The 26,271-nt window shown below is 44.2% G+C and overlaps 1 protein-coding gene across 1 annotated transcript in view; it reads right to left on the reverse strand.

Annotated features, from left to right (window-relative positions):
* The window catches only part of LOC146187110 (uncharacterized), a 151,646-nt gene that overhangs the window by 16,844 nt on the left and 108,531 nt on the right, over nt 1-26,271 (reverse strand). Inside the window, exons 31-38 of the mRNA XM_084608182.1 lie at nt 24,715-24,822; nt 24,136-24,243; nt 20,108-20,161; nt 12,611-12,718; nt 9,203-9,418; nt 8,909-9,016; nt 3,211-3,318; nt 745-960 (exon numbers count right to left, since the gene is read on the reverse strand). Of these exons, the coding sequence (XP_084464308.1) occupies nt 745-960; nt 3,211-3,318; nt 8,909-9,016; nt 9,203-9,418; nt 12,611-12,718; nt 20,108-20,161; nt 24,136-24,243; nt 24,715-24,822 (1,026 nt within the window). The remainder of the gene's footprint in view (nt 1-744; nt 961-3,210; nt 3,319-8,908; nt 9,017-9,202; nt 9,419-12,610; nt 12,719-20,107; nt 20,162-24,135; nt 24,244-24,714; nt 24,823-26,271) is intronic.

Genomic DNA, 26,271 nt, shown 5'->3' on the forward strand with positions numbered 1-26,271 from the left:
TTTGGTTATATTCCGAGCATTTTTCTATCACTTCGTTGATGGTATGGATATGATCGATAGCAGAGTATCCTTTCAGAAAACCTGCTTGATTTTTTGCTTGATTGCAGTCTAAGGTTGTCCTGGTTTTATAAGCGATTACCTTAGTAAATACTTTATACGTAACAGACAGTAAGCTGATTGGTTCGTAATTATTCAGGTCCTTAGCGTCCCCTTTCTTATGAATTAAGATAATGTTTGCGTTCTTCCATGATTGTGGTATCGTCGATAACACCAGGCACTGCGTATACAGGGTGGCCAGTTTTCCTAGCAGTTTTCCTCGCATTAATGCTGTAAAATTCATTTATATTACCGGCTATATACTTATTGACAAGGAAACTTACTCCTAGTTCTCGTCTCTCCGGTAAACCTCGATAGCACAGTACATGCCTGTCCTTCAGTACAGTATATGCCTCACTCGGCCTTCTAACATCACTAAGCCCTATGATATCCCATTTCATACCTTCTAGTTCCTCTAATAGCACTGCTTCACTAGCTACGGCTCTATCGTTAAACGATGTCAGGGTCAGTTTCCAATGGCGGCCTGTTCAGCTGAGCCAGAAATTCTTAGCACCTCCCACTGCTTCACATGTCTCACCGCCGCTTGGTCAGGTGCTCCGCAGCCGCTGGCGACTGAGGGCCGGCGTTTTGCACAACTAATCATGGGAAGTATATGTGCGTGTGTAAAGCTAATATGTAGAAACTCACCGCTGCTCCAGGTAGGCCTTGTAGTCCAACCAGTCCCCGATGTCCCTTGGCTCCCCTCTCGCCGGCTGCTCCGCGGTCGCCCTTGGCTCCCTGGGCACCGGGAGCCCCCTGTGCACCCCTCTGTCCCTGGGGCCCCCGCACACCAGGTGGACCGGCTTCGCCTCGCTCGCCACGCTCCCCGGTAGCGCCTGCTGGGCCTGGGCTCCCGGGAGGACCCTGTGCGTGGAAGCGATGTGTCATGTCTTGCCCTCTGTTCCGTGCGTTCGATCGGATGTGCCCCATGTTTATCCGACCTAGCATACATACATTTCATTGCTTTCTATTAAGTTCATGCTTCTTTCACTTCGAATAAAGGTATTTTTGTCAGCAGACGGGCACAAGGTGAGCAAAATAACACACTGAAGACGGTATGTAGGATTAGAGCTGAAGAATTACAGCCTCTAGGCCGACAGCGTATTCTCGTAAATAATTCATGTTTTAATATTCGTATTCTAGTTGAGCTATCGAATGGCATTATCCTTCTTTTGAAGGATGTAACGTGCAGAAAAGTAACAAAATCGCGCAGCCGCAGCATGGAATTCGAGCCGCATTTCATCGCACACGAAGTAAAATAAAATCCTCGTGAGCTCTCTGAACCGGACTTCTCATGCGGTGTCCATTCGGAACCTTAAAGCTTAATACGTTCAAAACTAGCAGTGACAGATTTGGACAAGCATAATAATTTGTAAATTAGTTCTTAAGGTTCTGAAAAAGTCGAACTAACGGTGTGTGGGGGCCCGTGATAGCGTGTACGCGGAGCAGGAACTTCGTTCTATAGTTCCGCGCGCCAAACATTCCTTGCACCGACTGCTCAAGCTGCTCAAGAATTTCTTGTTCCAGGCGATAGACCGTTCCATCATTAGCAGCAGTACAAAATCACTACTCTAACGACCTCACTTATGGAAGCTTTGCTGTTCAGTGCCAGCATTATCGGCAGGCTTTCGGCACGCTTGAGGTACGGAGGTACAAAATGCATGCCCGTTTTCGTTGATGACGCACGCTACAGCCGCACAGTGCTTGCAATCGCCACGACATTCGTAGCAGGAACCGCACCTGTCTTCCTGTAACCAACGCTTAATGTCTGGCTCCATCGAATGGGAGCCTCTAACAGGTGAAAAGGAAAAGAAAGGGGAAGAAAGCGGCTGGTACCCTGCTTTGCATATTATACAAAAGGGAGAAATAATTGTTCTGTGGCTTGGGTTTTAGAAAATATGTTAATGGTTCTCATTGAAACTAACTGCGAAATCATGGAAATGATGAAGAAATGTTGTGAAAACCACTCAAAAATAAAATATGGCAGCCTGCTTCGTATTCGTGCAGTCCTTATACACTTGAGCGCGGGGGTCTCAGACCCCTCCTAAATACTGTCCCCCCTGACTTTAAGCTCTGCCTGTACCTTCTGCGACCCTGTCGAAAGCTGCGTACCACGGACAAAAGTGTTCGTCGTGATATTAAACTATAAAGGAAAACCGTAAGGAAATTATTATGCGGCTTTAATGAAACAGCAAAACAACAAAAAACAGGCGATCAATCTCTTCTCAGGTTCTTTCTGTCCTTTAAATGTTTGGATATGACGTGTGAACTTAATAGGTAAATGAAAAGCTCCGTTTACATCAGCCAATGTTTTCCATTCATTTAATCAGTTCTTAATTATTCATAAAACCCCACTGATGTCCTGAGACAATGAATATCGTTACAAAAAAGAAAACAGAAAAACTCCGTTTACTCACGCGAAATTCAACGTCGTGCGCACAGTTGTTCCGTCTCGAGCGGCGCGCACTTCGCAGTGACGCCGGCATCGTTCATGTTCTAAGCATGACCATTCTCGAACAGGTGGGGTCTTTCCGCCACTACTGGTGCTCGGAAATAGCTCTCAAGACATTCGATTGCCTTAAAACCGCAGAAAGTGAGAGTCGACATGCTTCCCGTCATTCTAGTGCACTATACTGTGAACGCGCCGGCCGCCTCAAATTAGCTGAATGCTGAATGCTGCGCTCCACTAGCGCCGCCTGGCAACTGCAGGTTGATTCACAGTGTGTTAATTGAAGTTGTCGGCTGGAATGTACCAGAAATTGAGTGATTCGGTGCATGCACGGTTTCGAGATGGTGCTCAATTTCTCATCGCTACTCGTTGCACTAATCTCTGCGGACGCTGCCGCCGTGCTGTAGTCTGTCTTTTGTTGATGCTTTTAGGAATGTCTAAGGCGCACACAGTCTTAGTGGTAACCTGAACTTCCACAAGGATTGCAACGGGCACATGAAAACGCGGGTAGCGCTTGGCAGGTGACCGCTAGTTCATGACTGTCACTTGACTAGATGTTAACCATTTCATTTCTTGATCATCCTCAGAGGGCGGCCGCCTATAACAGCCTGCGATGTAATAGCAATGCAAGTTGGCAGCGCAGCAAGGGGGCACTGCCGCTTCACCTGCAGTCCTTGAATGCCGGGCGGCCCCAACTGTCCAGGCGCCCCGACGGGCCCCTTGTCACCTGTACGCCCCTGCAGGCCAGGTGGTCCATCCTTGCCCGGCTGACCCTGCACCATCCCAGTGAACACTATCAGCTTTCATTGCATTTATTAATACAGTGACCGTTCTTGGAGGCAACACAATAGTAAATCATATCCCACGAGAAAGATAAGATAATGAGCAAAAAAGCAGGAAGGGAATAGCGAAAAAGACGATTAGGATATCAATATACTTTAGAGCATTTTGGAATCAAGCTCTTAAGCAATGATATTAAATTATAATGCAAACTACCTCACTCTACTGAGTAAAGAGCGGTCTGGCGCCTCTTGATTTGCATGGATGTCACCAGAGCGCGCTCATCACTCAGAAAACCACATGCCATATTTTGACGACCTCTAAGAAATATATATAGTATTTATACATAGCACAACCTGCGCTGCGTGCGTAATGAACTTGTCATAGTAGCTTCGGGGGTAGCAGCATGCTTCTACGTTTCTCATGCAGCGTTTTCAGATAGATATGGTTTTATTGAAAGGAAAAGCAGAGAGGTTGGCTGGAATATATCAAATCTGGCCTGCTACTCTGCACTGTGGAAGGGGAGAAGAAAGAAGATTATGATGGCTGACGATGTGGGAGAAGGCATATGAAATATATATACAGGTACAGTAGCTTGCCCCACAGGCGCGAATCAAGCCCGCTGGCGCACAAAATACGGCAAAGAGCGCGCACTGCCTGAACACCCTTCGCCTTGTCCTGCCAAGCGCCCAGCAGCAGTTCCTCCGACAAAGGCCTCTTGTCCAAACGCTTCAAGGAAGCGGCTAGCCCACTTCTTTCGCCCCGCATACACTGTGCACACCAATAATATATGGTCCATAGCCTTCGGGAATCCACAAGTTAAAGGAACATCTGTCGCACTGCGTTCACCTGATGCAAAATGAATCGGTTAAAGCTACTAAAAAGTTAGCACACACTGCGCAACGAACAAAGCCGATGTGCGATATGTTGGGTGAAGAAGTACCCAATTGGATTTTTTATGGCACTGATTCGCCCTCTCCTGTAGTTTATCGTTTTTATTTTTTTTTTTTCATTTGCTCAGGAGACGAGGAAGCATTGAATATTTGGTGTAGTCTTGTTTAAGCACGTAAGAAAACTGATCAAACGGCTGGAAGTAAAGGCAGGATATTCTTTTTGGTGAGACACCTCGTTCTTAGCTACTGAGGCTTCGTATCATTATGGTAGTGTTTCTCCGAACAGCCTCATCAGCATACTGTCTGTTTTGTGGTTTATTCAATATAAATAGTATTAATAAACCTCTTGGTATCATAATCGCTTTCTTTTCGCACTAGAGGTAGCTAATTTGCACTCTTTAATTAGTTACAAGTTATAAGTGTTCAGGTGTACCGCTGTCAACTCGTCCCTATACTTTGCTGTTTGGCCACGGGACCGTAGAGGTCTTTAACTTGTGTGTTTCCTACGATGTGACCGAATGTGTTCACACATAACCTTCCCGCATGTTTTGAGTAAGGGAGGAATCGAAATCAAACCACGATTTATTTATTTATTATTTATTTATTTACAGATACTGCTAATCCCATTCGGGATTGTTGCAGGTGGGCATATGTTAGTACAGAGAAGTGTATATAGCGCATATAAGGAACACACAATGACATGATCATATGTACAAAGCAAATCAAGAATGTAAAATGCATAGGGTACAAAAATGGTGAAACATATTATACAAACAAAAACAAATATGATACAAGTCAGCGTCTCGAAATCTTAGCTTCTTTATAAGGTTACGTTTTGGGTAAAATTAAAAAGGTTTCTTAACCGCTATTAACCATCGCATGAAAATCCACGAGATTTGTAAGGCTGTAAGGTGTGAGTCATGTTCGTAAACTATTCGTAGCCTTTTTGCGCTAGCATTTCATAGTGGAAACGTAATCTGGAGTTAAATTTGTAGCAACAATAAAGTAGAATAAATAAACTTGTCACAAGGTCACGGGTGATGAAATTTCCAACTTCACTCATTTTTACCGCATCTGATGTGTGCCGTCAAATGTCGCTATACAACGCAGCAGGGGCCTCACGTTCAAATGCGGTTGTATCCCTCGTTCAAACATTTCTGCAACTATAAGTTTACTTCCCGCCTCAGATGATGCCATCATACCTTTGCAGTAGGCAGTGGAATATACTAAACGTGGCCAATTCGGTGATTACATCGCCATTCCGAAAGCAGCCATATTGTTTGGGGAAGGCTTCAGGTCGACCTTTATGGGTAACACGCAGTAACGTCAATGCCTCCTGGCTGCTGCTTCTCCTGCGTATTCCTCGTTCCCGCGCTCACCCCTCACCGACATGCACTTTGTTACGTCAGTGTTACTGCTTTTTAGTGCCTCCGCAATCTACCACATAGCCATAAGTATACAGTCAAAGGATACTGCATTAAGTAAGGGATCAAACACCAAAGTTATGAAGCTCCGCTTTAACCAAGCTATACGAATACGCCTGTGTGACGTAAGAGCAGCGTGCCTGATTTGGTATACAAGCGTCTCAGGTTTGATTGCATTCTGTCACCTCCTTATCTCCTGCCATCTCGGTCATGATGATTGATCCCGCCTATGTCTGGTACCAACTCGGCACGTCTTCGCCACCGACGATTCCTCGCGGGGCACTTCACGTATTATCGATACCTATTCGTATTCGTGTTCTGCGGTAGGCTATTCTAGGCGACGTCGGTAACATCGATGCGCAACAAACATTAATGATGATGATACTGGTTGTAAACTTTTTTTTAACGTGGAGACATGGGACTGCGACGCGAGTCCCATGTTCAAAAAAAAAAAGAGAATTTAAAAAAATAAGGAAGGTTGCCGCAATGTTTAGACACTCAATTATCCCTCAGGTCCGACAACTTCAAACGTCAGCAAAATGTCCCACTCCACAAATGTTCAAGAAGGCGCTTCGTCGCTTCGATCGCCGCGTGCTCGTGACGAGTTTCTTCAAAGCCAAGGGCAGCCGTCAGCAAGTATATCATAGCTCGAGGCCAAATTGCATAACAGAAACTATAGCTCTCACAAGTTAGAGAACCGCGTAATATTTTAAAAACACATAAAGTGAGGCGACATTTTGTCTTGCTGATGGAGATGAGGTGTTGCGGATATGGCTTTGTTTCTCGATTCTAACCCGTGTATGTCATATTTAGGTATTTTGTCCCCTTGGAAAACGTCGGCTTTAGAGTCAACTCATCCATCTAGTGCAGTTTTATATTTCCATCTGGTGCCTCTGCAAACACATTTTGCATATTGGGAGTAACATTGCCCCCTTTGTTCACTTCACGTGTACTTCGTTGTTGCGCAGTTCTCCGGCTTCTCAGAGTTCTGGTTACAGTAGCAACTTACTGGCTACTCCACGGCGCTAGTCTCACATTGCAGCTGACTTTAGTGTCTCTTTGGGCATGTTTTTCAACACTTTTTTAGGATATGGACGCTGGTAGGGGGAATGGCTCTGTGACGACAATTAACGTTTTACTCCGTCTATCCACTACGCCAGGACCCAAGCAACAAGCAAGATTCAAGATGGCTTGAGTGTCTTTGACGACCATGTCTGCAAGTTTGCTGCACAACAAGACTGGTAACCAAGTGCGTGAATTGCGCATTGATTGCGTATATGAAACAGCACAGAACACTATATAGTAGAACGTTCCCTTTTAAAAAATATATGTAATATATGTAACGGAATGTATTCGAAGAATTAAACAAGAAACAAGACTCGAATTAGCTGACTTTCTTTCGCAACGTCCACCATGGCGGCTTTGCCGCGAACTGACCGAACGGCTCGTGTCTCCAATCTACGTATATCAAGTGTGCTTGCGCATATGTCAAAAGTGGCGACACTTTCTGACCGCGCTTTCTTCGACACCTTCCTTCCGAAAGTACCGGTACGCTGGAGATAAACGCCGACGTGCGACAGAAAGCAACATTACACCCCTATCACCTCCTCCCACACGCCTGTAAAAGCATATCGCCTGGATGCTTGAAGACATTAATAATTTATTCGTGATAAAAGTAAAAAAAATTCAGCGCAACCGTTAACATAGAGCTTGTCGGGGTGGAAGGAAGAAAAACTCAGTTCCAAGTTAGCGGTCGTGGCTGTTTTCTCTGCAATCTGTCCTCGTTTTCTGCTGTTTTTTTTTTTATTATTGGTTATCAAGTGCCACACTACTATTGTATACTTCCTCCTTCGTGAGGCGTGTAAGAGGTTTAGCGACTTTTGAGAGGCCTACCAGGACGCTCATATAGTATGCACAAAGACAGAGGAATCGGTGGACGTTTTTCCAGAGTTTGTAGTATATGGAATCAGCCAATGACATTTGTCATAGATGTTATCATCCCCGCTGAAAACACGCATGAGAAACATCAGTCCATCGTGCACATACAGACAGTTCTTTAGCTTCAGCATGAGACCCCAAGACTTAAGCATTCAAAAGAGTGTTTCTAGTCTGCTCATATGGTATTCAAGCCTCGCTAAGAGACTGACGTCGTCAAGTTCGAAGAGCGATGTGTGCCATTTAAGCCTCAGCAGTACAATGTCCATAATACGCTGGACCGCACATGTGGTAGAACACAGGCTGCATGGCATAAACTTAAACTTAACTCTCTCGGGCTACCTTTTCGAAATCTTGTTCATCTACTTAAATATTCCATGGTATGCAGGTTCATCGAATAGGAGAGCTTGGCATAAGACGGACGATCTAGAGAGCCGTCAATCCGTCGCCATATCGCCATGCTTTAACATGCGGAGCTAAACACGCGCAATGTCTGCGGATTAATCTTTAGTAAGGAGCTTATTGTGCAGTGAGACATCGAGAAGCACTCGGGTTCAGCAGTTTCCTTGGATCGTTATACGGGCACCGTGGAGTCGTGTAAGAGAGGAGGCCTTCTTAGCGTTATTTGCCTATTGTTAGCGAGGTGATCGCGTTGGTGTCACCTCTTTGTTGTTTTGTGCTCCTTCCGCTCTGTTTGCATGTTATCAGCAACCGATTCGCGCAACGAGCTTGACCTCTAGTCCAAGAAGAGGCATTTATTTCCTCAAAACGTGGGCGCTGGTGGAGTGATAACAGTCTGAGGTGGCACTGCGAGGCCTAGCCGAGTGCTCGAAAATAAAGTGCAGAAGACTCTGGGTTCTTGTTGACGCACGTGTCACAGCTGCTACCTAAGACATGCGAAGAAATGCTTAAAAAGTTTTGTGTACCCCTTGTGAAGAATAGCTCAGCCGAAAAAACAACGCATGTAATGCCTAAAGCACCACAAAATGCGCTGTTGTTCCTAGCGAAGCAATATTTTTTGTAGCACAAAAGAATTCTTTCTAGTAATATCGTACCATTCCGTACTATTTTTCTGTATTTCTATAACTACACATTGATTCAGGAAAACTTCTTGTTACAATGAATTTTCAATTGTTAGTGCCAGGTATGTGAAAAGAGGTGTTGCAAAAATGTTTTATTTCTGGTTGTGGCCGGTAAAGCTGAGAACAGTTGTTAGAGGGTGAGGCGCTTCAACAAAAGGGATCTCGGCTGCAGTTCTTTGCGACAGGAACATGCGAGCTGATGCAGAATGCGCCGTGGCCATTGGGAAGAAGAAGCATGGAGTTACTCACCGTAGGGCCTTGCTCGCCGGGGTTTCCTGGTGGGCCTTGCAGTCCGGGGGGCCCCTGCGGACCCGTTTGGCCGTCGCTGCCCCTTTTGCCTTCCGGGCCCTTCTCTCCCTGCACATGACAGATGCATTTTTTTAGAACTGCGAAAAACCTGCACCGTAGCGCTGCTTCGTTCGCCTACAACTGGGCATTGATAGTTTGCCAGTCTTTTCTGAACGATGCTTCATTGAGAAATGCCTTTGCTCCGCTATAGAAAGCATACAGGTGAATGTAGATTGATTAAAATCTGTGACAGACCTGTGGGCCGCGTGGTCCAGGGGGCCCCGTAGGTCCTTGCAGCCCTGGCAGTCCGGGCAAGCCTCTGTCTCCCTGCGGGCCATGAGGGCCTGGGTTTCCAGGAGGCCCAGCAGGACCTTCGGCACCAGCCTCGCCTTTCGGGCCCGGGAAACCTGGAGCTCCTGGCGGACCTGCTGCCCCGGTGGCTCCGACCCTACCCGCGTCACCTGTGGCCCCCTGCATTGCAAAGCCTCAGAGTCAGCCATCTTCTTGAAGGGGCCGGGTGGAGCTCGGTAAACTCCAGAAAGCTGGAAAAAAGCTAGCGGTACATGCGTTCATAAAGCAAGACGCTCTCTGTGCCTTCTCACCGTTGCTTCCAATTGAAGTCTATTGAAAGGGCACCTTTCATTTGTTTGTTTTCTTTAATTAAGGTACAATACGCTAAGGGCCTTTTGAGCAAGGATAAAAAATTGCACCAAAATTACAGGAATGAGTAAAGAGAAACAAAAAAGAGACAACTGCAAAACAACCTGAAAATAAAGCAATTTAGTGCAAGGTGCACAAAGTGTGAACAAATGGAATGAAAGTAAGAGGACCATGGCAAAATAAATTTTTTGTACGTAATTCTCAAGACAATATTCTCAATTAATGACAAGCGGTCCACAAGTATGAACACAACATGAAAGCAATGAGATTCGATAAGGAGACAACTAAACGCTCCTTTCAAGGTATGGTGACACTGCTTTAATGGCTCCCTTCTGCGGCACCCCTTTTGCATCCTCGTTTGCTTCCGTGCGCATAGCTATTCACTTAATCACTGACCCTTTAATTAGCACCTATGTTATTTCACGCATGTGCATTAGCGTACATTCTTAAGCTACCTAAATTTTGAAAGGACACTCGAAATAGGTACAAAGACTCGCTTTAATCGAGCCGTAGGAACGCGCCTGTGTGGAATAGGAGCAGCTTGCCTGACTCGGTATCCAGGTGTCAAGAATGGCTGATTCTCATGTCAGCTATACCACCTTAAATCGAATACACCTGCTTGGTGTGCCTCCAAACTCTGTCATGTGATGTGTTCTCACGGCGTCACACAACACGCTGAGCAGTGTCCAGCCATGCCATCTGCCAGTTACCACTTGCCCTAGTTTTTTTCCCCACATCGCCAACATCGACGACGCTGAATCCAAACTTTGGATTACGGAACACTTACTAATACAGTTTTTAAGAAAATGGGGATGCTTAATTAGCTCAACATAACAGCGGCCTCATCGTTGTAAAAGAGGTTCGTATTTCGTCACCGCATTATAGGAAGCCCATCCCGTATTAAAATAACCTCGATAAGACAAGCTTTCAGCGATCGTCCTCAATCTGCCTAATTTAATATAAACAAGTATCGCCGATGCCTGTTGTCGGCCGCTTGCAAATCGCTCAGCGGTCCGCGTCATACCGGTGCTTTGTGGTGATTATATGCGTGTCCTGCGAGGTAAGCAATCGTCGATTTGAGCTCACTGTAGCCAAAAGTATACTCGATAGCTATTTTCATTCGCTAAAATTGCTTGAAAAAAACTGAATAATCTAAACAAAGACGCAACTCACATTGCTGAAGTTTCAATCCACCGTTACCAGATTCCATACGAAAGTGACGCTCAAAACGATGCACGAAAAAGGGTGCCTCATCAGTACGATGCACCAGCACGATGCCCGCGAGCATAGTATACACTGAGGCATTTCTTTAAGCAGTGTGACACCGCCTGAACTAAGTGCGCTAAGGAAATGTCTTCACTAGCGCAAGCCTGAGGGGTTCACGCACACAGGGCACGAGCAGACGACTTTCGCGGCTACCGGAAGTGCGTCAGTGATGGCGCGACTAAATTGGCTGCAGCGAATGGCAGCCTGATTCCCATGACGTCACTGGCATCAAAAATACCTCGAGCTTTCACTGCCAGGCGCTACCCTACCTTGCTGGGAATATCAAAAACGTTCCTTTTAAAAATAAATAATAGGTCGCTTGCTTTGCTCCAAAATCACAGTCCAAACTACCTACCCTTGTTCATCATCGCTACACTGCTTGTTTATGTTTGTTCCACAAGTTTTTTTACTCCGAGCTATGACAGGAACCTTACATCTGCGCACCCCCACCACGTATCTCCCTCCGCACCGGCCATCAACAGCAAATTTCACGACCTCACGCCCGCACTACATTTTCTTCATCATTCTTCCACCGGACTGCCAACGACTGCAACGGCCTTTCCCGAGGACTTGCTGCTATCACATGCCCGTATTTTGTTTTCATGAAAGAATCACGTGTGTACTTGCTTAGTGAAAATCTTATGTTTGTGTAACTTACACTTATCTGTTATCTATTCTGTTTTTAATTTCTGTGTGCTCCACCCCTTATGTAATATTATCCAATGAGGGCCTTTAAGGTATTAAAGTGAAAGTGAAAGTGAAAGTTTTTCTTTGGGGGATTGCTCAAAAGCACTCGTTCTATACATTGGAAATGTTTATCGGTGGCCTTACACCCCCTCTTCTCTTTTTCTGTGGCCCTTTAGCGCCCCAAGACGACATCGGCTGTAGAGGACACCGTTGTTGAGGACACTAGGTAATTTCGACCACCTGGGGTTCTTTAACGTGCAAGTGACAACAAATACGGCACAAGCATCATGTTTTCGCCTTCCTTGAAACGCGAATTTTCTGGCCATAACTGAACATTGGTCCTCCGGATCAGCGGTCGAGGACGCTAACAGTCACCGCAGCGTGGCTTTCCATCTGTTTAAACGACCTCTGGTATTATATTTTCGCCTTCGTTTACCATTGCACGATATCAGAACTATTTATGGTGCCACGCACTGGACTTTGCAGACGTTATAGTGGGAAATATTTTGCTCGAAGCCTAAAATATATACCTACAAATCATTATTTTAAAGATAAATCAATACACTCAATCGATTAATCAACCAAACAAGCTTAATGTGTTATGTATAGCATTGCTTAGTTCTCATTCTCACATCTTCCATTTGAATGCCTATAGAGCGTTCATAACTTTTATAGGCAGAAAAACTAAAGATTCTCCTAAATATACTCATTCGGCTATCATAATAGCCCCTTATTCTGTTTATAATCGTCCCCATTACAACAGCATCGCCAATGCGTCATTTTCCTTTAGATACAGGAATGCGTAAAAAATGCCAACCATTAAGAAAAATGTCATCTTCCCAAGTTACGTGATCGCTTGACAGCGACGACAACAGGAGCGAGCAGGAAAATAACTCTGCACGGTTTCACCTTCAAGAGATCGTGCCGCAGAGCTACCATGCCTGGTCAAAATCGAAAACCCAACGCACGCTGTTTTATTGGAAAATGTTGGCCATTCTTTATACTGTTCCAAGGGCCGTTTCCCAATGCAGGCACGCTGAGTAGGCTCACCTTGATACCAGCAATTCCCGGCGGTCCCTGAGCACCCGGGTTCCCGGGCTCTCCTGGCCTTCCTGGCTCACCCGGCCGGCCGGGCGCGCCCACGAATCCAGCGTCACCCTGCGATGATAGGGTCAATCCTTTGCAGTTTGCAGACACACTGCCCTCTATAGGTGCAATTTCCACTGTACTTCTATCGCCCAGACGACTTCTAGGTTAGTGTTATGTTCCCACTTTACAATTTACGGACAGAGCTTACCACACGGTATGCTGTGAGACATCACCGGATGTTTTAATTTTCTGCGTTTTTAGGCTTACGCATCAGTGCTAAAGTGTTAAGTGCGAAAGCACACCTTAAGTGGGAAAGTCCAGGCGTAACCCACTCACCAATTCAGTGCGTCGCGTATCATTGTAGTTACCTCGGCATTTTAGCATACCAGAATCATAGCAGCAGTCAAAATGAAAGTAAAAGGCGCGATGACAGCAGAGCAATTAGCCCAGGAATTTATCTTGGGAAGCGAGTACGGAACCTTGTAGCTATCCCCGCAGCCGATCCCTCCGTGTGTTCTGGTATTGTCACTCCCTTGCGCTGAGTATTGCATGTAGCCGTCTTGATAAACTTCCAAAGCCCGACGCAAAACCCTGAGCTGACAAAGCTTTCGCAAACGCTTTGAGATGTCTACGTTGAAACCCTACACTTTGAAACGCTACAGTGAAACTACGTTGAAACCATGCCACATTCTTTTTAAGGTACGCTGCATTTGTAAAGATTCATTGCAGCCACGATATTAAGTGATTTTTTAGGGAATGCAAGTAATGAGCCTAATGGTACGGAGAAAGTCAAAGACAGAACAGTCAGCATTTTTGCGGCTTGATGAACTCTCCTAGGGTTTTGGCAGCAGAGATGTCAGCAAAATTAATTGCTAAACCATATACTTATTTACCTTCTGTAAATATAAAACGCGACCATTGTCTAAGCAGGTTCAGGTCACGAAACGACGTCGCGTGCTTGTTTTGTTTTCTGTTTTTTCAAGGATCACCGGTCAGTTCTTACTGCAGCACAAGAGCTGAAAGAGACAGGATCCAGCATGTCTAAAGACTTTACATGACTTGTCAGAAAAAAAGCGCGAGGAATTACTTACACAGGCTAAAAGAGATGCGCAATAAGTATGACACCACAGCTTAACATATTAAGATATATAAACTCCTAATGCGTCTAATGTTAAGCGACCAATTTTGAATTCGGCTAGAAAACCTCTGCAGCTTGGAAATATATATTTTTTGTAACATCCACTTTATTCTTTCATAGCTTCAGTCAGAAGGCTTTCCACGGTATCATTGCCTCGTGACAATGATACCGTGGAAAGCCTGATCTTCGATTATCGTACGCCATCTGTGACGTCATCACTCGACGCTGTACATAAGGAGCACCGCAGCGACCACTGCTTCAGAGGGCACGGCACTTGGCTGTCAAGCAACATGTCTAAGCCTCCGCTACTGCTTTTGCAGATTGTGCCGTGGATTTTCACCGCTACAACAACCAGCAACGATCAACGACTGGCCTTCTTCCGAGTGCCTCGTGACAATGATACCGTGGAAAGCCTGATCTTCGATTATCGTACGCCATCTGTGACGTCATCACTCGACGCTGTACATAAGGAGCACCGCAGCGACCACTGCTTCAGAGGGCACGGCACTTGGCTGTCAAGCAACATGTCTAAGCCTCCGCTACTGCTTTTGCAGGCAAGTGTTCCAAGCAATACTATTGCTTATTCTAGTGACAATCGCTTCTTGATAGTCTTGCCGTGCCCTCGCAAGTGTTGTGAAATTTTGTACGACTGCTGGTCAATGCTTCTTTTATTGCTTATGTCGGGTGACGTTGAACAGAATCCCGGGCCAAAAGTAACTGAGAAGTTGGAAGAAATTCTTGAGAACCAAGCTGCGTTCGCGCGTAAGATGGATGACATCAAAAGTGAAATTGCTGCAGTAAGCGCAAAAACCGACAACTTACAGGGCCTTCTTGATGCATTTGACGCGATGAATAACAGGATTTTTAAGTTAGAAGAAATAGTCCAACAGCAGGCTGTAAAGCTTATCGATTATCAGAACCGAAGCCGACGTAACAATTTACTAGTATTTGGCGTCGCTGAAACTGAGACAGACACTGAAACGGAAACAGAATCAAAACTGAAGGAACTTGTTGTAGAGAATATATTTCGGAAAACTATGGGCGTGCAGGTTGACACAGTGGAGCGAATTCATCGCCTTGGTAAAGCCCAACCACAGAAATGTAGGCCAATTATTCTTAAATTCTACGATTCCAGAGAAAAGGAAAGTCTCCTGAAGAAAGGCACAAAGCTGAAAGGGACTTCTTGGCGTATTGGCCCTGACTATGCCAAAGAAACTGTAGAAGTACGCCGAAAACTATGGAACAGTGCGTCCGCAGACAGGGCTAAGAAGGCAAAGGTCTTCCTTATCCATGATAAACTTCGCGTAAACAACCAAACCTATATCTGGGATCACAGCCGAAACGAACGCTGTCTGCTGTCTACAGACCGCGGAGATAAGGCTGATAATTTCAAACAGCACCAGTCAGATGAGCCAGGCAGCCCAGATAACCTTGATTCCTCAATCAAGAGTGCGACGTCGGACACGTCATCACAGATATAGCTACGCCTTTTAAGTCTGAATGCGCGTAGCATTGTAAATAAGACTACAGAGTTAGAATACTTGCTGCTTTCACAAAGTCCGCATGTTGTAATAATAACAGAGACCTGGTTGAATAACAATATTTCTTCTGACTGCATTGTTCCTCCGGACTATATAATGTTTAGAAAAGACCGGGACACACGTGGTGGGGGCGTTTGTATCATAGTAAAAAACTCTTTATCTGCAGTAGGGATGGATTGTAATGTTGCTGAAACAGTTTGGTGCAAGATAAAGTTTTACAACGTTGCTTACATTATTGGAGCTGTGTACCGCGCGCCCTCTGCTTCACCCGAGTTCTTTGATGAAGTAAACACTTTTTTATGTGCGAATGTGAAAAAGAACACGAGACTAATAATGACTGGCGATTTTAACCTCCCACACATAAATTGGCAACGCCTATGTTCTGTTGGTCCTGATTCGTCTAACGGAGAGAAACTATTAGAAATTATGTTCGCGTATAACCTAAAACAAATTGTGCATGAGGATACAAGAATAACGCCCGATTCGCAGTCATTGTTGGACTTGGTGTTCCTGTCAAATAATATAAAAGAACACACCGTTAATGTTGAAGATGGTGTCTCTGACCACAAGATGATTATTGTTTCCTTACCGCTTAGAATCAGTGAGTGTTCAAAGCCTTATATCCCTGTGCGCGTTAAGGATTATGAGCGTGCGGACGACACCTCCATTCTTGACTACCTGGAATCTGCCTTTGATGATTTTGAAATTGACTATGATTCCAAAACAGCAGAAGAGTTGTGGCAGCAATTTAAGAAAATTATACAACACTGCGTTGACAGGTATATCCCAACTCGTGTTAAAAAGACGAAGCTCCGAAGCCCCTGGATCACCAGGGACATAATTCATATGAAACGTAAAATAAAAAGACTACGTAAAAAGAAAAATAAACGTATTCGTGTTTTGCGACTTCGTGCTGAGCTGAAGCAGGCGCTGAAAGAAGCTAAAAAAAAGTTTTTCGATGAAACGCTTAGCCGCTTCCTCAAAACGTCACCGCAAAAGTTCTGGCGATACTTTAGTGATAGGAAGGAGAGAATACAGGAGATTAAACACGAAAATCAGGTACTGATAAAAAAGGAGCATATAGTAGATCAGTTTAATCATTTTTTCCAGTCCGTATTCACCGCAACCAAAGATGACATAGACCTTAGTTCAGAACGCTTGTTGCCTAGCCGAATGAATGACGTCATAATTTCGCAGGAGGGCGTATTTCAGCAGCTCCTCAATTTGGATGTTAAAAAGGCCAATGGACCAGACAACATACCAACCCAGTTTCTCCGAAGATATGCCGAGTGGGCCTCACGATACCTTAAACTTATTTTTCAAAAATCCTTGCACACCCATTGTGTACCACAAGATTGGCGCAATGCACTAGTAATTCCGGTGTTTAAAGGAGGCAACCGAACTCTTGTAAATAACTACCGCCCAATATCTCTTACATCGATTTCTTGTAAACTTATGGAACACATTATAGCGAAGCATATCTTTCATTACCTAGAAACAAGCTGTTTACTTTACCCTCACCAACACGGATTCCGAGCAGGCCTTTCCACCACTACACAACTTGTAGAGACAATTCACGATTTGGCAATGACGATGGATGCGAAGCAGCAAATTGATATAATCGCTGTAGATTTTGCCAAAGCTTTTGATAAGGTGCCACACAATAAATTAGTTTTTAAACTGGAAAGAGTTGGAATTAATATGAATATTGTAAAATGGATTAAAGCGTACTTAGGAAATCGGAACCAGGTGGTCAAAATGGATGGTCATGTGTCCGCCTCACTACCAGTTCTTTCAGGAGTTCCACAGGGCTCTGTTCTGGGACCGTTGTTATTTTTGGTGTATATTAATGATATCTCTGCTGTCATGGAACCGAATGTACGACTGAAGCTATTCGCAGATGACTGTTTAATTTATTCCACAGTTAGAAACACGGAAGACCAGCTTAGAATTAACTACTCTTTACAGGCATTAAGCGAATGGTGCAAAAAATGGAACATGGAAATAAATTATTCCAAATCAACGTACATGCACATTACAACGAAGAAATCTGTTCTTTCGTTCCCATATTTCATTGGTGACAAGTGTTTGGTAAACGTAACTCAGTTTAAGTATCTAGGAATGACAATAACACAAAATTTAAATTGGGGCACACATATAGAAGAGGTGTGCTCTAAAGCACACCAGAGGTTATGTTTTTTGAGAAAAAAATTGGAGAATGCTACACGAGATGTAAGACTAATTGCATATAAAACTTTTGTGAGACCAATCCTTGAGTATGCGTCAGTAGTATGGAGTCCTAAACAGAATTATTTAAAGAAACAATTAGAAAGAGTTCAGAGGTACGCAGTACGCTTTATTTGTTGCCGATATCGAAGGACAGCCTCAGTTACAGATATGCTTTCTTCCTGTAACCTGGATTCATTAGAAATACGTAGAGAAAAAAATCGCCTAAAGCTACTATTCCAGATGCTCCAAGGACAGGTAAACATTCAAAAGGAAACATATATACAAGCGCCAGGCAAACGGAGTTCTAGAACAAATCATAGTCGGATAATTCAGCCGTACTACGCCCATAGTGAAGCTTTCAGAAATTCCTTCTTCCCCCATGTAATTGAAATGTGGAATGACTTGCCAATGAGTGTTGTAGAACAGAATGATCTGCATGAATTTGAGCGATCTCTGGATGACCATCTGCTTGAAAGTGCTATTTGATGCTTGAACGAATGTACTGTCTTCTGCTGATGTATTTAGTGATTGTGAATGATTCTATTTTCTACGAAGTTTTCATACCCTCCCTGTAAGGACCCTCGCTTGAGGGTTAACAGTATTGTTAAATAAATAAATAAATAAATAAATATTACTGCGCACTAAATCTCAACCGAGCAGAGCAGAGCATTCAAGCTCAAATAATACCGGGGTGTGTGTTGGGGGGGGGGGGGGGGGGAGGGGGCTGCGGTGCCATAATTTTCGTCATAGCGTACAAGAGCGCTAACAAAATACTGACGGGACGACACAACACAAGACTAAACTTTCACCTAAGCTTCATTTTTATAATCAACAATAGCATCGAGCATGACTGCCAAAAATAAGCGCAGAACCAACAGCTAAAGATAGCTTAGCAAGCATTAGACAGGCGTCACACCACTCTTCGTTTCTATTCAGATAAAAGCATATTTTCTTTAGCGGTAAACGAAACCAAATGGGCGCTGACGTAACCACCTTCATCCGCAATCGAAGCCATCGAAAAAGGTCTCCCATAGTTTCCGCATGACCTTACATCTTGATCTCGATGTTCTGTTGAATAGAGGTTCCCACTTATGCTTTAGCAAAGCGCTGTTAAGTTGCCAGATGTTACTTGCGAGACGTTTTTATTATGCTGTCGCAACTTCTCGTTCCCTCACTTGACATCTTGATCTCGATGTTCTGTTGAATAGAGGTTCCCACTTATGCTTTAGCAAAGCGCTGTTAGGTTGCCAGATGTGGCTTGCGAGACGTTTTTATTATGCTGTCGCAACTTCTCGTTCCCTCACTTGACAGTCTGACCCACACAGCAGCACTACATGCGATCGGAACTTTGCACAACTTCTTTGACACAGGACACAAATTTGTTGAGACGCTTGACACCGCAGGATCATTCTTTGGCTACCTTTCCTCGGTCATTAACTGTGGCGCAAAAGTTTTTAAGCATTTTAGGCGGATAAATACGAGTGACACTTCGTGCCTTACTGCGTGCCTTTCAGCCACTTTTCTCAGCCTGTGTGAAAGAACACGAACATATGAACATGAAAGGGCACGAAAATTGTTGCAGGAGGGCGCGAAGTATCGGTGGTATTTTCTGCGCTTAGTATACTATGGGTACAGACAGAAGGAAGAACTGGTGCGCTTATTCTGGGGTACTCAAGAAGGCAGAGTTATTTTAAACCAATGACGTTTTACTTTTCAAACTTCGGGCGGAACATCGCTGCTTTTCCCTTAATACAGAATAGATTTACGCATGAAGTGAGCTAATTGCTGGAGCTGGCAAGCCATCTGTATCAATTGCTCGACTTAAGCAATTCTTACGGGGACGTGATTTGTTAGGCTCGACGCTAGTGGCCTCCACGGCTGCTGACGATGGCGTCAGCAACGAGCGATGAAATCACATCTGCGGCAATTCCTAAATGGCGATTTAGTACTGAATTAAAAATAACGACTGACCTTCACCACAGAGCACTTGGGTGGAAAGCATGCCTTAAAACCATTTCACATCCGTTGTGCTTCTCTTGTTCAGTAATATTATGCAGTTTAATTCTTTCATTTTCTCTATTACATTATCCGTGGGTACTGTTATGAGTGGAAGCTATTTTGATCAATAAAGTACTAAGAATAAATATTTTTAAAAGCAGAATTAGCTGGAAAAGCCTCTGAGAAAACTGTAGTCTTCAATATATGTAACTGAATGCAAGTATTTCCGTACACCTGTGGCACTTTATTATTATGCTCTTGTAAACTGTCTACTGCAATTACAAAAGCGGAACGCATCTTTTAACCACATATACTGAATTCCGAAGATGAATTGGTGCTTAGTTTGATTAGGCATCAATGATGCCTTTAATCAGCGTGTAATGTTCTGTACGTGTAGAGGCAATAACTGCTAGGCCGCATGGAGAAGGAATATATGAAAAAATATCTGCGTTTTTCTCTCACCTGTATGTACTACAAGCCCTACAAGGAAATGAGAATTATGTGATAAAGCAGTAGTTTTTCCGCAGTTAATGCGAACACTGTCCAGCTCACCTTGAGTCCTGTTTCACCACGAGGTCCTTTGGGGCCGGGAAGTCCTTGCACGCCCTGCACATGAGAAATGTCAGGATTGCGGTCTGACACGCGTCACAGAGAGGTATATAGATTGTATGAGTCCATAACAATGGAACCCTCACTTCATACCTAACGTTCGTGCACAAGCGGGCTTTATTGTGGCAGACAAAATGCCGTGCCCGCAACGACGCGGAAGGTTCAATTCTAATATCGCTAAGCTGTGTCTATCAGCTTTTTAAAAAATAATTTAAATTCATTTTTAAGTTCACTGAGCTCACAAAATGTTGATGCGAAAGATAACGTTGAACTTTATCGTATTATTACCAAACAGCAGCCAGAGCTAAACCGGCGTTAACTGCTTGACAAAATGTCTCGACCTCTGTAGTTATTTGCCGTACAGAAGGAAGGAACGCAGCATTACGCAGTATTGCAAACTCGAACAAAGGCAGCCAATCTGTATTACCTGCAGAGTGAACGTAAAACAAAAACGATACAGTAAAACTTCTTCGGATGCTGTAAGTTGTGGGATCTAAAACTGAGATGTTTTAATGACGCGATATCACATGCGATATGAGAATGTTAAAAATATAAATTTGAAATGCACAAAGAAAAGGGCCCTACTAAAAAGACGCCTCGTAAAAAATAAATCATTAGCGACAAAAATTCTCCCGGCGGCAGTGCGAATCACTTGTACAGAATAGAAGCAATATCTAAATGGCCGCTGTTTCATTCGCGTATGCATGCATACTAGGGAGATAGTCATAGACTAAGCACTTGGAACTTAGAAAAGCCCGAATTTCCTGTGTTTTGTGTCACGTTAGAAAGTGTTCTTTCCCGTAAGCAGTTCTGTGAAAGTTCGGGTACTACTCATAACGGTGGTAATCCAGTGGTGTTCTGGCCAGGTTACTGGAGTACAAAATGAATCCTTTTTGAGGTTTGAGAAGGGACTCCTAAAACATATATACATACACAGTATTTTGGGGTTGTCTTTGGCCAGTTTCGGAGATAGACCTCGCATGTATTCTAAGACCACACCGGTCAGGTCACAATATGAGGCTTCATTGGGTACGTCTATCTGTTTGCGCTAACTGAAGTTTGAAACATTATCATCGAAATTATATGAAGCAGTAAAGGTGGGTTTGCGGAGACATTCTGCGACGAGCGGCAGAAGGGAGGTCTTCGCCGCTTTAAGGCGTTCACCGCTTTTAGGATGTCTAAAGCAGTCCGGCCGTGCGACGGTGCCACGACAATGGTTAAAAATGTGGAATTATTCCCACCATTTCTTATTTTCTTACTTGTGACGTATAAGGTGCCGTGGAGTTTGTCAGGTAGCCGAGGCGTGATGAACGAATTGATCAACGCTAATGACAGTGGAGTGAACCCAATAAGAAATTGTTATTGCGTCAGCAGCATAATTATGGCCTCGCGACCGTGGGCTAATGAAACAGGGCAAAGTGGGTCGCTTCTTGCAGCGCAGCCTTATATGCGATAGTGACGTAGTTGTTTAATTGTTACAATAATACTCTTTCACATACATTGAAATCAAGTCGGAGATGCGTTATTGAGCCGCTCGGCGAGTCCACTTGCTTTAAAGGGACAAGCGGTGACTTTCGCCGCTGAGTCTCATATTTCCTGTGTGAATACCCTGGGTAAAAGCTGGGTAACGCCGTGGGTAAAAGCTGGACACCTGTCACTTTTAACGAGAGGGGGTTCACCTTGTCGAACCACTTTATTCTTTGCGAAGAAGGTGGCGATTTTAGCAGTGGTGCCACAGGGATGGCACTATACCAGTTACCCATTCATTACTCAGAAAATGGGCAAGTAAATCTATGCCGACTCGGTGAAATCCTGCTGGATTAGTTGGCGGTGTCATGCAGCGTTCGCATTTGCGGCAACGTATCACTTTCCGCTTTATAACTGAGCATAGGCTATTAATAATCATGGCGTATGCGTGCCAATCTTCGAGAAAACTCTAATGGCTACAAGAATAGTAATCGGGGCACGCCTGAAGAACTGAAGGAAAGACTTTGGTGCGACAAGAAGATAGCTTCCGACGCCCTATAGTTCTTTTTGTACAGGACTTCGTCTCATAAATATAACGATGAAAGTCCACGAGAGAAGATTCGGAGTGGAGTCTGGCCACTTACCACAGATGCCCTATGAGAGGTCCTCTATAGTTCAGCCCCATCTCTTTTTTTTTTTTTTTTTTTTTTTTTGAGTCGGAATGGACGTACGTTGAATTATAACCAAGAAAAAATTGCATCGTCTTTAAACTCACCGCTGATGTTTTGAAGAGGTGCGGGGGACAAACAACCTGCGGCAATGTGGTTCTTCCTTTGTTTATGTACGGTAGTGATTTCAAATCCTTGTAATCGCAGGCATCCAGCGTACGAGCCGCCCTGAGATATCCTTCAAGTTAGCCAACCGAAACAGCGGATGATGATAGCCTAATATTCTAAAAGGTCGTCCATACTGGTTAGGTGCAACGTCCCAGACAATAGCTAGGCATTACTGTGTACATCGGACAATGACAAGGCGCAGCTTGTGCAAGCCATTGCGCGTTCTGCACCATATTTCATTGCAGAAATACCAAAACAAATGTTTCTTCCAAGACTGGCACTGCGGATAATGCGAATGCGGTTCTCTCATTTAAGGACGTGAGCGCTACTACAAAGGGGGAGCTAGTATTTCGTTTGCCGTTGCACAAACGACCTTCTCCTATGATCTTTGACTTAACCCATTTCCTTATTGCGTGGTTCATCTATTCATCAAGAACTGTGGCAGATGCTGCGTCTTTCCTTCAAGCAAATTTACATATTACGTGCGGGTATCCATTGAAAACTCAAAGATACTGCGGCTTCCTTTCCGCGAAGACAAACTTGAACAAAAATATATGAAAAAATTGCCGAATGAGAAGGCGGAGTTAAAGGCGCTACCATGTGTGCTCTGAAGGCGAAGCTTGAGTGTCCGCCTAATTCCCCATGTGCAACCTTGTGAAACCACGCCAAACCATGGTCAAGATAGATTTCGCTCATATAGCAAGGTTCAAGCCATGCTTAACGCCCAACCTATTCTTTGAAGGAGAGAGCCTCGTGCTCCCCATTGGCAACGGAACTCAGCGTCGGCGACCACAAAGAATGGCTCTGAAAAGCTTGGCTTCGTCAAGTAGGACAGCGACGTCATTGACTTCAGTATACGGCGCGAAGTTAGTAAACGATGTCTAGGAAACTAAAAACGTCTGATAACATTATAGGTGAGTATGTTGAATTAAAACCAGAATACGTCTGATTAAAGGTGTGCGTGGTTGGATTAAGGCAGATGCCGGGGGACTGAAGTTCTGTCAAACTGAGTCTTATTGAGATTGGACTGTGTAAGAAAAAGTTGGATTACAATAGGTTGCGGAAAGTCAAAGATGGATTCTGGTAGATTGCGGAGAATTAAAGTGAATTGCTCTGGGTGAAGTTTGATTAAAGTGGATGACAGTGAACTAAAATGGTTTGGCTAACTGTGACCCCGTCAGGCCTAACCGCCTTTTGTCGCAGTTCCTTCTTTCATTTTTTGAAAGAGAAATAAAGAATATCTGATCTGATCTGAATATCTGAATCGTAGTTGATAGCACTGAATAAGGTGCAAAAGGTTGAACGAGAGAGCATTACAGTTTTTCAGATGAAAACAAAAGTAGTCAATGCTTTCTCCATCACAACGTGCAAGTAAGCTTAGTGACCTCCATTCATTTTGACTTGAATCTGCCATCATCAGGGTCATTTGCAGATACTGGCATTTGGCATTGCCATCCTGGAGTCTCGGAGACTTTTTCCTTGACGCTATGTTTTCACGAGGCAAGAACTGCGCCAGCGAAGTGGAAGGTGTAGCAGAAGGCGATTGTTTTCAATCAATGCATTTTTAGAAATGGTAGAGAAGAGGCGGACATGGCGATCATACGACACACAAAAAAAGACGAGGTGATTTCCTTCATATCGAAGCACCCGTAGGGGGAAATGTCTTACCTGCGGTCCTGTCTCTCCAGGAGGTCCCTGAGCACCTGCGTCGCCCTGCTGTCCCTTGGCGCCCGGCGTCCCAGCGGCGCCCTTGGCTCCCGGTGACCCAGGTGCGCCCTGCGACACCACAGCTTTACCTCCTGTTTGTACTTCCTCCCTCGCATTACACCATGTGATAACCATATGAGAATACGAGATATCCAAGGGGGGGTATCCATGTAGTTCCTCGTTCCCTACAGGCGACGCATGCTCATTTACAAGGCGTCGTAAATACTCTCATATAATACAGTGATAAGGAAATCTTGGGCACGGTCAATTGTGAAAACAAGGAGCAACATGTAAAACAATTTATTGACGTTTTAGCTGTAGAACAGCCTCCATGATTTAGCGAATAGGGCATCTTGAATTTCATTAGACTTCAGGAGATAAAACTATCGGCCACATTCAGCGCAAATACGGAATAACCCGAACATTTTCGCAGGCGTTCATTTTTCACACGCCTGTAAAGTAGTGCCGCATCCGCCTGTGAAGACAACCATGGCTTACACCGAAACAAAGCTGGCTGAATAACTTGAATGTGGACCTCACCGTTGGACCGGGGAATCCCGGAGGCCCCGGCGGTCCGCTTACACCCCGATCTCCTTGCAATCCTGGTGCTCCTGGTACACCAACAGGGCCTGGGCTTCCAGGCTCTCCCTGCGCAAATACGAGAAGCAGTCCTATGTTTCAAAGTGTTGCGCGGTATTATCTCGCTGTGTTCTGAAATAAAATGCTCTTTCCACTATAATTGCGAGTTGGATTAACAAATTCTGCTAAGTACGGACTTTAAGAATTTATTTTGAGATATTTTTGAAATTCAAATTTTTCGAAACCGACTTTGAGAATGGTAAGAACAAATACAAAGCTTTCGTTTCTTTCACAACTGCGTTGCGTCATTATTTTCTGTGCTTAATGTGTAAACAATTGAAAGGTGGGTAATTTACGCAAGAAGAATAGCCCATTCACCGCTAACACACAGTATGCTTCACCTAAACACTGTTGCTTTTCCGCTATATAAATAAACATTCAGTGCCAATATGACTGGCATGTTGTTGGAAGGGGAGTTTTCACGCCACAGAAAGCCTTCGGCTTGAGCTTCGAGGTGATCCCGCACGTCCCTTTTGTCCTGCAGGGTTTTGTCTATTAATTCGTCTACTTTCAGGCTGTTCATATAGTTTAGATGACCTTAATTTAGGTGCCTTTTAAATAAGAAACGGCTGGTTTTTCTTGCTGTGGTAGGTGGAGATTATACAGTTATGGTTTCTTTTACTTTGCAGTTAAAACTACGCTAACGTTGTGTTATAGGGATGCCTTTACAATTTTTTTTCATGTACATGTTTTCATGTGTACTGCATACTTGGATTACTAAGTGCATTGTTTCCAGGTATGCTTTGATATAAAAGTAGTGTAATTCAGCGCTTTCAAAATGGGGTTAATCATTAGAGGGATGTATTTTTTAATAAATTATTTTCGCACACGTAGCACCGTGACAAAAAGAATCCTGCTGACCTAGTGCTCGGCTCTTCAACGGTTTAATGCTTGGCAAAAGAAAAAAAAACGCTCTGCCCCTCTCCATTTAATCTCGGTGGATAACTAATCCTGGAGAAACTGAAATCCACCTTGTGTGGTGCAGCGAAGGAAATTGAGTTTCTGGGCATATTTAGGCAGTAATTAAACTGCTTTTATCTGAGGCCTAACTACATGCTCTGTAAGACAAAAGTTTCTGTTGCGTGCCTCTAATTAGGCCAATTCCTTCTGAGCAGCATGCGCCGGCATGTTGCCCCCATAATTTCAAATCGTTTACATTGCTTGCTTTAATGTCTATTTCTTCTCGATTTTACCGAGAGTATCACCAACTGGGGTATTAACTAGCGTACCTTAAATATGACAACTTCGTTCTATGTACTCCTTTTGAGCGGTCCTTTCCCGCCGCTTATGTTTTCTTTAATTATGCCCTAGCTGTATAACAAGCTGGACTTATTTGCATCTGTACCCTAACTCGTTATATAAATTCTTTGTTCTTTTATTTGTCCTCATTTCAAGCTTTACATCAATCTTTGCAACTTCTGCTTCATACGTGAGTACTACAAAGATACGGCTCACCTA

Source organism: Amblyomma maculatum, chromosome 6 (genome assembly GCF_055883805.1).
Source record: "Amblyomma maculatum isolate TAMU_Amacu chromosome 6, ASM5588380v1, whole genome shotgun sequence".
Classification (NCBI taxonomy): Eukaryota; Metazoa; Arthropoda; class Arachnida; order Ixodida; family Ixodidae; genus Amblyomma; species Amblyomma maculatum.